The sequence below is a fragment of the Chiloscyllium punctatum genome, chromosome 34, assembly GCF_047496795.1.
Source record: "Chiloscyllium punctatum isolate Juve2018m chromosome 34, sChiPun1.3, whole genome shotgun sequence".
In the NCBI taxonomy this organism is placed as follows: domain Eukaryota; kingdom Metazoa; phylum Chordata; class Chondrichthyes; order Orectolobiformes; family Hemiscylliidae; genus Chiloscyllium; species Chiloscyllium punctatum.
In genome coordinates this window covers 31,461,779-31,477,515 of record NC_092772.1, presented here as the reverse complement: position 1 = coordinate 31,477,515, position 15,737 = coordinate 31,461,779, and the positions used below count along the sequence as shown (strand labels likewise).

Below are 15,737 nucleotides of genomic sequence, written 5' to 3'. Positions count from 1 at the left end.
TGAGGCAAAATCCAAAAGGGAGCAGGCCAAGGTCGGTACAAACCTCAGGAACGGGCCTGTGCTCTTTCAGGGCACGTTCACAACGTTTTACAAAGTCACAGCACAAGCCTAAAACGTTCAAGTGTGATCAATTACTTCAGAGACAGTCATGTTCTCCAGTGGTTCAGCCCTCAGACTTTTTAACCTCAATCACAAGGATGTGAGTTCAAGATCCCAACTCGGAGGGTCAGTGCTGAGGGAGCGGGCACTGTCAGAGGGTCAGTGCGGAGGGAGTGGGCACTGTAGAAGGGTCAGTGCTGAGGGAGTGGGCCCTGTCAGAGGGTCAGTGCGGAGGGGAGCGGGCACTGTTAGAAGGGTCAGTGCTGAGGGAGTGGACCCGATTGGAGGGTCAGTGCTGAGGGAGTGGGCACTGTCGGAGGGTCAGTGCTGAGGGAGTGGGCACTGTAGAAGGGTCAGTGCTGAGGGAGTGGGCACTGTCGGAGGGGTCAGTGCTGAGGGAGCAGGCACTGTGGGAGGGTCAGTGCTGAGGGAGTGGGCACTGTCGGAGGGTCAGTGCTGAGGGAGTGGGCACTGTGGGAGGGTCAGTGCTGAGGGAGCGGGCACTGGTCGGAGGGTCAGTGCTGAGGGAGCTGGCACTGTCAGAGGGTCAGTGCAGAGGAAGCTGGCACTGTCGGAGGGTCAGGGCAGAGGGAGCTGGCACTGTCAGAGGGTCAGTGCAGAGGGAGCTGGCACTGTCGGAGGGTCAGGGCAGAGGGAGTGGGCCTGTCAGAGGGTCAGTGCTGAGGGAAGTGGGCACTGTGGGAGGGTAAATGCTGAGGGAGCGAGCACTGTCAGAGGGTCAGTGCTGAGGGAGCGGGCACTGTCGGAGGGTCAGTGCTGAGGGAAGCGGGCACTGTCGGAGGGTCAGTGCTGAGGGAGTGGGCACTGTCAGAGGCTCAGTGCTGAGGGAGGGGGGCACTGTCGGGGGGGTCAGTGCTGAGGGAGCGGGCACTGTCGGAGGGTCAGTGCTGAGGAGCGGGCACTGTCGGAGGGTCAGTGCTGAGGGAGTGGGCACTGTCAGAGGCTCAGTGCTGAGGGAGCGGGCACTTTCGGAGGTCAATGCTGAGGGAGCGGGCACTGTCGGAGGGTCAGCACTGAGGGAGCGGGCACTGTCAGAGGGTCAGTGCTGAGGGAGTGTGGGCACTGTCGGAGGGTCAGTGCAGAGGGAGTGGGCACTGTCGGAGGGTCAGTGCTGAGGGAGTGGGCACTGTCGGAGGGTCAGTGCTGAGGGAGTGGGCACTGTCGGAGGGGTCAGTACTGAGGGAGTGGGCACTGTCGGAGGGTCAGTGCTGAGAGGAGTGGGCACTGTCGGAGGGTCAGTGCTGAGGGAGTGGGCACTGTCAGAGGGTCAGCGCTGAGGGAGCGGGCACTGTGGGAGGGTCAGTGCAGAGGGAGTGGGCACTGTGGGAGGGTCAGTGCAGAGGGAAGTGGGCACTGTCGGAGGGTCAGTGCAGAGGAAGTGGGCACTGTCGGAGGGTCAGTGCTGAGGGAGTGGGCACTGTCGGAGGGTCAGTGCTGAGGGAGTGGGCACTGTCGGAGGGTCAGTGCTGAGGGAGTGGGCACTGACGGACGGAGGGTCAGTGCTGAGGGAAGTGGGCACTGTTGGAGGGTCAGTGCTGAGGGAGTGGGCACTGTCGGAGGGTCAGTGCTGAGGGAGTGGGCACTGTCGGAGGGTCAGTGCTGAGGTAGTGGGCACTGTTGGAGGGTCAGTGCTGAGGGAGTGGGCACTGTCGGAGGGTCAGTGCTGAGGGAGTGGGCACTGTTGGAGGGTCAGTGCTGAGAGAGTGGGCACTGTGGGAGGGTCAGTGCTGAGGGAGTGGGCACCGTCGGAGGGTCAGTGCTGGGGGAGTGGGCACTGTCGGAGGGTCAGTGCTGGGGGAGTGGGCACCGTCGGAGGGTCAGTGCTGGGGGAGTGGGCACTGTGGGAGCGTACTCATTCCAGTGAGACATGAAACCAAGAACCCATCCGGCCACTCAGGGGGTGAGGAGGTTAAAACATCCCGAGGCTACTATTGGATGATGAGCGATGTGGGGGGGTGTGGGGGAGGCGGTGGGGGGCAGTTCTCCCGTGTCCTAAAGTCAACATTGTTCCGTCAACCAACAATAGACCAGCAGAGGCTCTAGTCCCATCCACCCACCCGTGCAGTGTGTTCACTCACCTCTGTGCTCTCCGGCTCAGTCTCCTTCTTCATTGGGCGTCCAAACTGTACCTGACGGACTGGATACAGACAGGATTACATTCAAGTAATTCCCCTACACCCCCTCCCTATCTCTGTAACCCCCCCTCCAGCCCCTACACCCCCTCCCTATCTCTGTAACCCCCTCCAGCCCTTACACCCCCCTCCCTATCTCTGTAACCCCCTCCAGCCCCCTACACCCCCCTCCCTATCTCTGTAACCCCCTCCAGCCCCTACACCCCCCTCCCTATCTCTGTAACCCCCTCCAGCCCTTACACCCCCTCCCTATCTCTGTAACCCCCTCCAGCCCTTACACCCCCTCCCTATCTCTGTAATCCCCTCCAGCCCCTACACCCCCTCCCTATCTCTGTAACCCCCCTCCAGCGCCCTACACCCCCTCCTATGTCTGTAACCCCCTCCAGCCCCTACACCCCCTCCCTATCTCTGTAAACCCCCTTCAGCCCCCCACACCCCCTCCCTATCTCTGTCACCCCCCTACACCCCCTCCCTATCTCTGTAATCCCCTCCAGCCCCTACACCCCCTCCCTATCTCTGTAACCCCCCTCCAGCCCCTACACCCCCTCCCTATCTCTGTAACCCCCTCCAGCCCCTACACCCCCTCCCTATCTCTGTAACCCCCTACACCCCCTCCCTATCTCTGTAATCCCCTCCAGCCCTTACACCCCCTCCCTATCTCTGTAACCCCCTCCAGCCCCTACACCCCCTCCCTATCTCTGTAACCCCCCCTCCAGCCCCCTACACCCCCTCCCTATCTCTGTAACCCCCTCCAGCCCCCTACACCCCCTCCCTATCTCTGTAACCCCCTCCAGCCCCTACACCCCCTCCCTATCTCTGTAACCGCCCTCCAGCCCCTACACCCCCTCCCTATCTCTGTAACCCCCTCCAGCCCCTACACCCCCTCCCTATCTCTGTCACCCCCCTCCAGCCCCTACACCCCCTACCTATCTCTGTCACCCCCCTCCAGCCCCTACACCCCCTCCCTATCTCTGTCACCCCCCTCCAGCCCCTACACCCCCTCCCTATCTCTGTCACCCCCTCCAGCCCCTACTACCCCCTCCCTATCTCTGTCACCCTCTCCAGCCCCTACACCCCCTCCCTATCTCTGATCCCGATTGCTCTGTCACTGAGGAGTGAAGGTCTGGAATTCCCTTCCACTCTCTCCCTGTCTCTCTCCCTCTCCTCCTTTTGTGTGTTCCTTCAAACCGATCTCTGTTAGCCGAATATTGTTCTCCTGCCTGTGAGATCTCCTGACATGGTTCAGGGTGCCATTGTACGTTGAAGGCTCAGATAAACGTAGGTTTGGTGCACAAAGCCCTCTCAGCTCTCCCCCCCGGGTCTCTCCTCGGCCCTCCTTGATCTGTACCCCTCGAGTGAATGGCTGGTGTCAACCAACAGACACATCAGACGATGCAGCCCCCGGTTCGAGCAGAGTGAGGGACTTACACTGGATCTCGGAGCGAGTCCTCTCTGCTCTCATGTGTCCCCCCAGTGAGGTGATCTTATCGGGGTAAGTGTCACAGGGCTGGAAGGGAACGAGAAGGTTAGACTCTGGGCAGATTGTCCGACATGCCAGTCCCACAATGCCCCGCACCATCCAAATCCCTGTCTCCCCCGACACCCTCCACTGAGTCGGGGCCAGGAGGATCTCCATTCAGGGATTAAGGGCCAACCGACCGGTCCCAGAGCCGATATTGGTCCCTCACCCAGCACCACTGACCACGGGCGTTCAGGTTCACTTCCTACACGGCTGTGTTTGGGATCCTGCTGTGCGACAATTGGCTGCTACTTTTCCCACAAAGCAGCTCTCTTCAGACAGAGAGCCCCTCGCTGTCACTGAAGCTCTGGGATGCCCCGAGGGAGGGTAAAGGGAAGTGGGAATCTTAACAGAGGGTTATTTAGTCCACGCCTCTCGAATCCTCTCTGTCTCCCTCATTATAACTCTCCCACTGTGTCCATTTCTGTCTCTCCTTATCTCTGACCCTCAGTCCCGAGCTCGGAGTTTCTGTCTCTTTCTCAACTTCTGCCATTCTCCCCCTCCCTCTCCTCTCTCTATCCCTATCCTCTCTCCCCCTCCTCTCTCCCTTCTCTCCCTCTCCCCTCTCTATCCCTATCCTCTCTCATCTCTCTTTCCCCCCTCTCTCTTTCTCATTCTCCCTCTCTTTTGCTCTCCTCTCTTTCCCCTCTCTCCTCTTTCCCTGTTCCCTCAGTTTCTCTTCTTCACATTTGCTCTCTCCCTCTCCCTCTCCCCCTCTCCCTCTCCCCCTCTCTCCCCTCTCCTCTCCCCTGTACTCTCCTCCTTCCCTCTCTTCCCTCCCTCTCCTCTCCTCCCTCCCTCTCTTCTCTCCCTCCCCTCTCTTCCCTCCCTCTCCTCTCCTCCCTCCCTCTCTTCCCTCCCTCTCCTCTCCTGCCTCCCTCTCTTCCCTCCCTCCCTCTCCTCTCATCCCTTTCTGTCTCCTCTCTTTCATCTCTCCCTGTCCACTTTCCCTCATCCCTCTCTCTTCGCCCCTCCCCTTTCCCTCTCTCTCCTTCCTCTCCCCTCTGTTCCCTATCTCTCTCCTCTCTCGCTCTGCCCACTCTCTCTCTCTCTCTCTCTCTCTCTCTTCTGTCATCTACCTCCCCTCTCACCCCTCTCTTTTCCTCCTCTCTGCCGACATTTCAATCAGTTTTGAAGCTGACTCTTGTTACACTGATCTGTGACGGGAGAAACTTGCTCAATTCTGGGAGTCTGCTGTTTAACGGCCAGTTCGATCATTTCAATAGAGCACTTTTGGGAATACTGGGATAGCATGTTCTCGATCCCGAGTGTGTTACTGACACAACAGTCATGAGGGGTAACACTCAATTCTCCAACGCAATTCACCCCCCACCCTCAGCACTGACCCTCTACGGTGCCCACTCCCTCAGCACTGACCCTCCGACAGTGCCCACTCCCTCAGCACTGACCCTCCGACAGTGCCCACTCCCTCAGCACTGACCCTCCGACAGTGCCCACTCCCTCAGCACTGACCCTCCGACAGTGCCCCCTCCCTCAGCACTGACCCTCCGACAGTGCCCCCTCCCTCAGCACTGACACTCCGACAGTGCCCACTCCCTCAGCACTGACCCTCCGACAGTGCCCCCCTCCCTCAGCGCTGACCCTCCGACAGTGCCCACTCCCTCAGCGCTGACCCTCCGACAGTGCCCCCCTCCCTCAGCACTGACACTCCAACAGTGCCCACTCCCTCAGCACTGACCCCCCTGACAGTGGGGCAGGTTATTGGTCCCAAGTGCATGGGGCTTTGTCACATTTGCCCCACTGGTGGGGGGGGGGGGGCGATATGGGAGATGGCAGGGGACAGTCCACCCGTGGGTCAACTGGCACTGACAGGATGTGAGCAGGAGCCATGGGTAACATCTCTGCCTTGGCATCTTGGTGAAATCCAGCCAACCCCTTCCACCCCGGCACACCCTACCTCCAGGTCACTGTCATCCGTCGGTGAAGATGTGCTGGCCTCTGGATTATTGACCTTGTCCAGAAGTTCGATCCCTTGGATCCGGCTCAGGGCCTGGTTGGCGAATGGGTGCTGCCAAGGAAAACACATCAAGGAGCCCAGAAGCTGGTTATTCCTTTGGAAGACGTGGATGGGGGTAAATCATCTAGAATTCCCCAGAGTAGAGGGGTTGAGTGGTCCCTGTGTGACCATCACTGACCCCCCCCACCTTCCCCCCGCCTCTGGGAGCTGTTTCTCCCCCATCAACCAATCCAAAAGCATGGATTCAATCTCCTCTCCCCACATCCTCGAACCCTCTCTGCTCCAAGGGGAATGATCCCACAGCATCTCTCGATCTGTCTCCACATTCCCTGAGGACCATTATCCCTGGTCCCTTCCCAGTAAACTTCGCTCCCCACCCTCCCCCAGGGTCTTGAGGTATTTGGATTGGTGGGATATGGCCATAGTCATGAATGTGATGCTGGAAAAGCACAGCAGGTCAGGCAGCATCCGAGGAGCAGGAGAATCGACAATACCTGGAAAAGCCCTTCATTGGGAATGAGGTTTGTGGGTCGGGGCTGAGAGGTAAGTGGGGGGGGGGGGGGGGGGGAGGTGGTTGGAGGGAGGTAGCTGGGAAAGCGATAGATGGATGAAGGTGAGGGAGAAGGTGATAGGTCAGAGGGGGCAGTGATGGACGGGTCAGGAGCGGTGGTGCCGAATTGGAGTTTGTGACTGGGATAATGCTGGGGGAGGGGAAATGAGGAAAGCTGTTGAAATCCCCATTTATCCCGTGTGGCTGCAGATTCCCAAGGTGGAATATGGGGCGTTCCTCATCCAGGTGTCGGGTGGTAATGGTTTGGCGGTGGGGGAGGCCCAGGACCTGGATGTCCTTGACGGAGTGGGAGGGGGAGGGGGGGAGTGTTCAGCCACGGGGCAGTGGGGTTGGTGGGGGGCAGGTGTCCCAGGGATATGAACGTAATGGGGTTTGAGATACTCTATCCCGACCCAACCATTCGGGATTGGGATTGGGATTGGGATTGGGAAGTCCCACTCCCTGGGGCATGTAAGATCTGGATCCCACATCGCCCCCTTGTGACCTCCTCCAATGTCTTCAGTCAGACACCTTGACTCAACAGTGTTCGCTGTTCTTCATAGCGACTTTGCGCGGACAATTATCCCAGATTCCCATTACCTGGAGCAGTTTCTCCGCTGTCGGCCTCTTCTTGGGATTCTTTCTCAGGCTCATCTTGATGAAACTGTGACACTCCGAGGACCTGAGGGCAGGAGGAGGAGGTGAGAGTGGGAGCGCTAACAAAGTCCTTCCCCTGGTTCGGGAGGTGCACAGTGCTGGGGATGTGGGGGATAGTTCAGGGTTCAAATCCCCACCAGCTAGTGGTTCAGATGGCAGCTTGGAGCTACCCTTGTTATAACGTTGAAGGTACGTACTGTACCTTTAAGAGAGAGTGAACGCTGTTTGAGAGCTGACATCTGTGTCTGTCTATAATTAGATGCAAAATTAAAATATGTAACATTTCATAGAATCCCTACAGTGTGGGAACAGGCCATTCAGCCATAATAAGTCCATACTGACCCTCCAAAGAGTAACCCACCCAGACCCATTCCCTATCCTATTACTCTACATTTCCCCCTGACATATTCACCTAACCTGCACATCCCTGGGAACTATGGGACAATTTCCCACGGCCAATCCACCCTAACCTGTACATCCCTGGACACTATGGGACAATTTCCCACGGCCAATCCACCCTAACCTGCACATCCCTGGACACTATGGGACAATTTCCCACGGCCAATCCACCCTACCTACTGCACATCCCTGGACACTATGGGACAATTTCCCCACGGCCAATCCACCCTAACCTGCACATCCCTGGGCACTATGGGACAATTCCCCATGGCCAACCCACCCTAACCTGCACATCCCTGGACACTACGGGACAATTTCCCACGGCCAATCCACCCTAACCTGCACATCCCTGGACACTACGGGACAATTTCCCATGGCCAATCCACCCCAACCTGCACATCCCTGGGCACTATGGGACCACTTTCCCATGGCCAATCCACCCTAACCTGCACATCTTTGGACTGTGGGAGGAAACTGGAGCACCCCGGAGGAAACCCACACAGACACGGGGAGAATGTGCAAACTCCACACAGACAGACACCTGAGGGTGGGATCGAATCCGGGAGGCAACAGCACTAGCCACTGAGCCACCGTGCTGCCCATAAATAGATACTTTGAAATAAATACCTGAGTTGGTTGCTGTTTTGACAACAATTCAAATTTAACTAATCAGTTGAAATTATGTCCCAGGGTACTGAAACCCAATCGTGTTTGAATTTATTGTTTTGCTGACATCAAACCAATGAGATGATCCAATGTTGGTGAGGGTAAAAAAAAGCAGGCAGAAATCAGACAGGGCAACCGCCATTGAGAGCCACGAAATTAGGAAATGCTCTTCATAAAAATGTACCTTTTCATATGAAATATAATCACAGTAAAAAGAAAGAAGATGGCCAGAGAGATCTTTAGTTGGAGGAAGGCAGACAGCAAAGACAACAGTGGCTGTATGCGTTTGAAATTAAATTGATGTAATTTTACTAAGTGTTTTATTGGGAATAGCATATTGTTATAGAGTTGGAGGCAGATAATTAGCAGAAAGACTGTGAATTGTTGTTGTGTTTAATGTTCACTTTTAGAGTTAAATAATAAATGAGTGTTATTTTCTTTAAATAATGGACTTTGGGGAGTCACCCCTGCTTTAACAGATGACGAGGCGAGGTGAGTTTTTCTGGATGTTTGGTTTAATTAACAGAAGGATTCACTGAAGGAGCTCTATCATTCTTCTTTCGACTCTACAATCGATGTGTGACTCTAGCACCTCTCAACTACCCGCACCCGCCACTCCACTGATGTAGCTGAGTCTGAACTTACCCCCCTTCCCCCTCCCCGCCCCCGTTGGTTATATTGAAATCATGACCTCCAACCCCCACTCCCCCAGACCCTATTCAAGGGGTAACAAGGTGGGGCACGCACTGGGTGCCCACAAACAAATGCCAACCTTTTTCCAGTGAGACCCACATCCCTATACAATTCCTTTCAGAATAGCGGATGGAGAGACCCGACTTATGGGCTGCGGTGGGCTTCACTTCCTGCCCCTTGCCACCCCTGCCACCCACCATCGCCACCCCACCCCCCCCCCCCCCTCTCCCCCCCCCACCTCCCAACAGTTGGTGAGGTGCTCTTACCATTTTAACTTATCTTTCAGTTTTGGGGGTTGGAAATTACTCTTCGACATTAGCATCAACGCCCTAGGAGAACAGAAGGAGAAGGAGACACATTTTCGACTCTCTGATGGATTCACGCATGCCCACTGACCGTGGGAAGTAACTGAAAAAAAGTTCATTCACACATGCATGCCAGTCACTGACATAGTTTGGGATGAGTTGAGCTGAAGTTTGGTTGGAATGAGTTGTGCTGAGTTCTATTGAATTGAGTTGAGTTGACTTGGGTCAAGTTGGATTTTAGTCGCATTGAGTTGGGTTAGGTTGGTTTGAGTTGAGTAGGGTTATCATGGAATTGAATAGCAACTGAGCTGAGTTGAGTTGAGTTTAACAGTGTTGCATTGGATTGAGCTGGGTCAAGTTGGATTGAGTTGAGTTGACTTTGGTTAGATAGTATTGGGTTGTACTGGATTGTGATAGAGTGGGGTTTAGCTGGTTGAGGTGGGCTTGGATTTTGTTGAATTGTGTTGTGAAGATGTTGAGTTCCAGTTCAGCTCATTTGTGTTGGATTTCATTGTCCTTGGGTTGAGCTTGGTTAGACTGAGTTAGATTAGAAAGTGGTGGGTCAGGTTGAGTTAGAGTGGATGGGTTGGGTCATGTTGAGTTAGTTTGGGATGGGTTGGGTCAGGTTGAGTTAGATTGCAATGGGTTGGGTCAGGTTGAGTTAGATTGGGAGGGGTTGGGTCAGGTTGAGTTAGTTTGGGATGGGTTAGGTCAGGTTGAGTTAGATTAGAATGGGTTGGGTCAGGTTGAGTTAGGTTGGGAGGGGTTGGGTCAGGTTGAGTTAGATTGGGATGGGTTGGGTCAGGTTGAGTTAGATTGGGATGGGTTGGGTCAGGTTGAGTTAGTTAGATTGGAATGGGTTGAGCTGGGCTTGGTTGGTTGAGCTAGCTGAGGTTTAGTTGGTTTGGGTTGGGTTTAGTGGGGTAAAACTGGGATGGGTTGGGTTGAGTTGAGTCGATTTGAATTTGATTGGGATGGGATGGAGTGGTGTGGGTTGAGCTGGGACGAGATTGGGATGGGATGAGTTGAGTTCAGTTGGGTTGGATTGGGTAGGAATGGGATGGTGTGGTGTGGGTTGAGCTGGGGCAAGATTGGGGTGGGATGGGTTGAGTTAGGTTGGATTACATTGCGACGGGTTGGTGTGGAGTGAATTGAACTGGGTCAGATTGGGTGGGGTGGGGTGGGGTGGGGTGGGGTGGGGTGAGTTCAGTTAGGTTGGATGGGGTAGGAATGGGATGGTGTGGGGTGGGTTGAGCTGGGTCAGATTGGGGTGGGATGGGTTGAGTTGAGTTGGGTTGGGAGGGGATGGTGTAGGGTCGGTTGAGCTGGGTCAGATGGGGGTGGGATGGGTTGAGTTGAGTTGGGTTGGGAGGGGATGGTATTGGGTGGGTTGAGCTGGGTCAGATGGGGGTGGGATGGGTTGAGTTGAGAGAACGGCGCTGGAAACGCACAGCAGGTCAGGCAGCATCCGAGAAGCAGAAAAATCGACATTTTGGGTGGGAGCCCTTCATCAGGAATGAGGCTGGGAGCCTTGGGGGTGGAGAGATAAATGGGAGGGGAGTGAGACGAGGGGGAAGGTAGCTGAGAGTGCAATAGGTGGGTGTGGGTGGGGGTGTGGGTGTGGGGGGTGGGGGTGGGGGTGTGGGGGTGGGGGTGGGGGTAAAGGTGATAGGTTGGAGAGGAGAGTGGAGCAGATAGGTGGGAAGGATGATTGGCAGGTGGGACAGGTCATGAGGGCGGTGCTGAGTTGGAAGGTTGGAACTGGGTTGAGTTGAGTTGGGTTTGATTGGGTTGGGTTGGGTTGGGTTGGATTGGGTTGGGTTGGGTTGAGTTGGGTTGGGTTGGATTGGGTTGAGTTGGGTTGGGTTGGGTTGGGTTGGGTTGGGTTGGGTAGAGAGCACAGTTAAGGGTTTACCCCTGGGTTCTGTGTCATGGAGATCAGTGGAGAGGTACCATTGGGCGGGTTGGATATTCTGTGCTTACCTCATAGGGTGCAGATCAAACATGGGGGGCTGTAACTCAGCCAGTTCGATGGCTGTTATCCCAACGGCCCAGATGTCACACTGCTGATTGTAACCACCCTTTTTCTCAACCGCAGCGACTTCCGGAGCCATCCTGTGTGGAAAACGCAGCCGGAGTTTCACCAGTTGGAGTTGGGAAAGGACAGGGGGGGTTGGGATCGACAGGGTAACCGAATACTGAACCTCACCCAGACCGCACTGTCTGGTGTGGTTCATGGCCCTGTCTATATGTCAGTATGACCTGGGTCTAATTACAAACCAACACTGAGTGCCCCACCCTCGAGCCCCCCCCCCCCCCCCCCAACCCCACCCTCCCCAATATTGACACCTTCCAGACTGCCCGATCACCCCGAAAAGCTGCAAGGGCTGCTGGGACTAGAGATGGCCAATGAAATGTGACAGCTCCTCCCCATCACCGTGGGCCAGGAGAGAGACAATCTATCCCCAATACAGACTGCATTTTCCCAAACCTTCCCAGCCAATGGAATGCTTTCATTAATGCAGTCACCTGTTGTAGGAAACTCAGCAAGGTAATTACCGCACAGCAAGATCCCACACACGGCATTGTGACTGTGAAGCAGATTAACTGTTTTTAGTGATGTTGGTTGAGGCATCAGTCTTGACCCCAGAAGCTGGGGCTTTCTCCATACCCCCCACGCCCCCAACCCTCCCAGCCCTTCCAACACTGGCCGTGGAGAACAACCCTCTCCCTGCCCAAGGATCTCAATTTAATGTCTCATTGGAAAGACAGCACCTCCGACACTGTGGCACTCCCTCAGCACTGACCCTCCGACAGTGCGGCACTCCCTCAGCACTGACCCTCCGACAGTGCGGCACTCCCTCAGCACTGACCCTCCGACAGTGCGGCACTCCCTCAGCACTGACCCTCCGATAGTGCGGCACTCCCTCAGCACTGACCGTCTGACAGTGCCCACTCCCTCAGCACTGACCCTCAGACAGTGCAGCTCTCCCTCAGCACTGACCCTCCGACAGTGCCTACTCCCTCAGCACTGACCCTCCAACAGTGCCCACTCCCTCAGCACTGACCCTCCGACAGTGCCCACTTCCTCAGCACTGACCCTCCGACAGTGCCCACTCCCTCAGCACTGGCCCTCCGACAGTGCCCACTCCCTCAGCACTGACCCTTCAACAGTGCCCGCTCCCTCAGCGCTGTCCCTCCGACAGTGCCCGCTCCCTCAGCACTGATCCTCTGACAGTGCCCAGTCCCTCAGCGCTGACCCTCCGACAGTGCCCAATCCCTCAGCACTGACCCTCCGACAGTGCCCGCTCCCTCAGCGCTGACCCTCCGATAGTGCCCACTCCCTCAGCACTGAACCTCTGACAGTGCCCACTCCCTCAGCACTGCCCCTCCGACAGTGCCCACTCCCTCAGCACTGCCCCTCCGACAGTGCCCACTCCCTCAGCACTGACCCTCCGACAGTGCCCGCTCCCTCAGCGCTGACCCTCCGATAGTGCCCACTCCCGCAGCACTGAACCTCTGACAGTGCCCACTCCCTCAGCACTGCCCCTCCGACAGTGCCCACTCCCTCAGCACTGACCCTCCAACAGTGCCCACTCCCTCAGCACTGACCCTCAGACAGTGCCCACTCCCTCAGCACTGACCCTCCGTCAGTGCCCTCTCCCTCAGCACTGACCGTCCGAACGTGCAGCACTCCCTCAGCACTGACCCACTGACAGTGCTCACCCCCTCAGCATTGACCCTCCAACAGTGCCCACACCCTCAGCACTGACCCTCCAACAGTGCCCACACCCTCAGCACTGACCCTCAGACAGTGCCCACACCCTCAGCGCTGACCCTCCGACAGTGCCCGCTCCCTCAGCGCTGACCCTCTGACAGTGCCCGCTCCCTCTGCACTGACCCTCCGACAGTACGGCACTCCCTCAGCACTGACCCTCCGACAGTGCCCGTTCCCTCAGCACTGACCCTCCGACAGTACTCTACTCCCTCAGAACTGACCCTCTGACAGTGCCCGCTCCCTCTGCACTGACCGTCCGACAGTGCCCACTCCCTCAACACTGACCCTCCGACAGTGCCCACTACCTCAGCGCAGACCCTCAGACAGTGCCCACACCCTCAGTGCTGACCCTCCGACAGTGCTCGCTCCCTCAGCACAGACCCTCTGACAGTGCCCGCTCCCTCAGCGCTGACCCTCCGACAGTACGGCACTCCCTCAGCACTGACCCTCCGACAGTGCCCACTCCCTCAGCACTGACCCTCCAACAGTGCCCACTCCCTCAGCACTGACCCTCCAACAGTGCCCACTCCCTCAGCGCTGACCTTCCGACAGTGCCCGCTCCCTCAGCGCTGACTCTCCGACAGTACGGCACTCCCTCAGCACTGACCCTCTGACAGTGCCCACTTCCTCAGCACTGACCCTCCGACAGTGCCCACTCCCTCAGCACTGACTCTCCGACAGTGCCCACTCCCTCAGCGCTGACCCTCCGACAGTACGGCACTCCCTCAGCACTGACCCTCTGACAGTGCCCACTTCCTCAGCACTGACCCTCCGACAGTGCCCACTCCCTCAGCACTGTCCCTCACACAGTGCCCGCTCCCTCAGCGCTGTCCCTCCGACAGTGCCCACTCCCTCAGCACTGACCCTCCGACAGTGCCCACTCCCTCAGCGCTGACCCTCCGACAGTGCCCACTCCCTCAGCACTGACCCTCCGACAGTGCCCGCTCCCTCAGCGCTGACCCTCTGACAGTGCGGCGCTGCAGTTATCAGGGTGCATTTAGTGTGGGGTTTATGATTTACCAGTATGGGGTACCAATGAAAGATTTTCTCTTGCCCACTGATGCTGTCAGTTCGGCCGAAACACCAAAATCCGCTACAAATGAAGAGAGATGGAGAATCACTGTCACTTTGTTTGTGTCCGACAGAGCCCACCCAATAACCTGTGGCCCACTCCCACTATCCCAATCCCACTATCCCAATCCCACTATCCCACTCCCACTATCCCAATCCCACTATCCCACTCCCACTATCCCAATCCCACTGGCCCATTGTCACTGTCATCACACCCTCAATTCCTCACCTAAAACGTCTACTTTGGCAATGTTTCCTCCTTGTTCTCTCTGACCCCCGGGGGGACACCCTTCCCATGGCCAGCCTTGCCCAGAGCGATCAGGATCTTCCCCACTTCAATCAGTCAACCCTCTCTTTTCAAAACACCAGCAGGAGGAGATTGGGGGTGGGTGGGGGGGGGTAGGTCCAACTATTCCCCACGAGAGATGGCAAGTCAGTGATCCTCCTCTGCACTCCCTCGCACATTCCCACACCCCCACTTTAGAAAGGGAGACAAAAACTCAGTGTACAGGCTGCAATGATAACAGTCTCTCTCTCTCTCTCTCAATGACAGCAAAACAAAAGTGCGAAATCATTTACTTCAGGAGAATGGAGGTGGACCTTCCCCCATCTTCACCGACAGAGCTGGGGTGAAGACCGTCAGGCCCCTGAGAGTGACAGTAAGCGACAATTTTTCTGCTCTTCCCACGTTGAGGCAGCAGCCACCAGGGTACAACAGTGCCTCTCCTTCCTCAGGAGGCTATGGAAATGCAGCCCGTCCACAAGGACCCTCAGCAACTCCGACAGATGTACCAGGGAGGGTGTTCAATCTGGGTGGAGGGCGGTGTGGAACGGCAGCTGGTCTGCCCGAGACCGGCAGGAACAAACCCCCCCCCCTTCCAGCCCTTGTTCGAATCTCTCCCGTCGGGTACAGGATACACGTGGACCAACAACTTGTTCCCCGACTTCGGAACAGACCTCTCATATATTTCACCCCTAATGTCGACCCCACCCTTGGCCGTTACGATGCGGTCCTTTGCTCTGTTGGAACACCGTATGGACTTTGGAGGATGTGATCTCTCTGTACTGCACACAAAACAAAACTTTTCACCCTATTTAGGTACAGGCGACAACAATAGATCAAATCAAATGAAAATATTCAGGTTGGGGTCTCGCCAATACCCTGTGGACTTGAAGGAATGCATCCTTATTTTCCCGTCCAGTTTCTCTCACAGAAAAGGACTGTGCCCTATTAACCTTCTTGACTACATGCTGTACCTGCTGATTCCTGTATTACCCTGGTACAAGTTTAATGCCACCTCCCGTTATCTCTCACACACGACATCAGCTTGTTCCCAGACATATCTCACCTAGTTTCACGTCCCCTTGATCAGTCAGTAGAATATTGGCTCCCTGTGGGAAAGGAGGGGGGTGGGGGGGCGTAAAGAGAAAGCAGAAAAGAGTTTTAAAACAGCAGGAGTGTCAACTCTGATTCAGATGCACCCCCACCTCCCCCAGCCAGGCCAAGACTAGGCAGGTAACACTGTCAAACACCCTCAGACGATTTGTCGGAGCGTTATCCAAAGGAATGATTATTATTAAACTGGAGAGGGTCCAGAAGAGATTTACCAGTCCGTTGCTGGGGTTCGGAGGATTTGGGATATAAGGAGAGCCTGGGATTTTTTATTTCCCCCCCCCCCCAACTGCCCCCCGGAGCGAAGGAGGTTGGGGGGGGGGTGACCTTAGAGAGGTTTAGAATCATGAGGGTTTAGATAAGATGAAGGCCTTTTCCCCAGAGTAGAGGAGGAATGCAAAACTAAAGGGCATAGGCTTGAGGTGAGAGGGGTCGGATTGAAAAGGGAGGCTGGTGCTCCCTATGGAATGAGCTGC

General features: G+C 56.2%; 2 protein-coding genes across 2 annotated transcripts in view; both read right to left on the bottom strand.

Moving 5' to 3' along the window:
* The window catches only part of LOC140458706 (sodium/calcium exchanger 1-like), a 7,635-nt gene extending 5,659 nt beyond the window's left edge, over window positions 1-1,976 (bottom strand). The window contains exon 1 of the mRNA XM_072553369.1: window positions 1,973-1,976. Within this exon, the coding sequence (XP_072409470.1) occupies window positions 1,973-1,976 (4 nt within the window). The remainder of the gene's footprint in view (window positions 1-1,972) is intronic.
* Window positions 1,977-2,159: 183 nt separating this feature from the next.
* The window catches only part of LOC140458705 (mitogen-activated protein kinase kinase kinase kinase 3-like), a 51,814-nt gene continuing 38,236 nt past the window's right edge, over window positions 2,160-15,737 (bottom strand). Inside the window, exons 7-14 of the mRNA XM_072553368.1 lie at window positions 15,218-15,260; window positions 13,818-13,890; window positions 11,003-11,134; window positions 8,981-9,043; window positions 6,900-6,981; window positions 5,690-5,800; window positions 3,681-3,759; window positions 2,160-2,257 (exon numbers count right to left, since the gene is read on the bottom strand). Of these exons, the coding sequence (XP_072409469.1) occupies window positions 2,160-2,257; window positions 3,681-3,759; window positions 5,690-5,800; window positions 6,900-6,981; window positions 8,981-9,043; window positions 11,003-11,134; window positions 13,818-13,890; window positions 15,218-15,260 (681 nt within the window). The remainder of the gene's footprint in view (window positions 2,258-3,680; window positions 3,760-5,689; window positions 5,801-6,899; window positions 6,982-8,980; window positions 9,044-11,002; window positions 11,135-13,817; window positions 13,891-15,217; window positions 15,261-15,737) is intronic.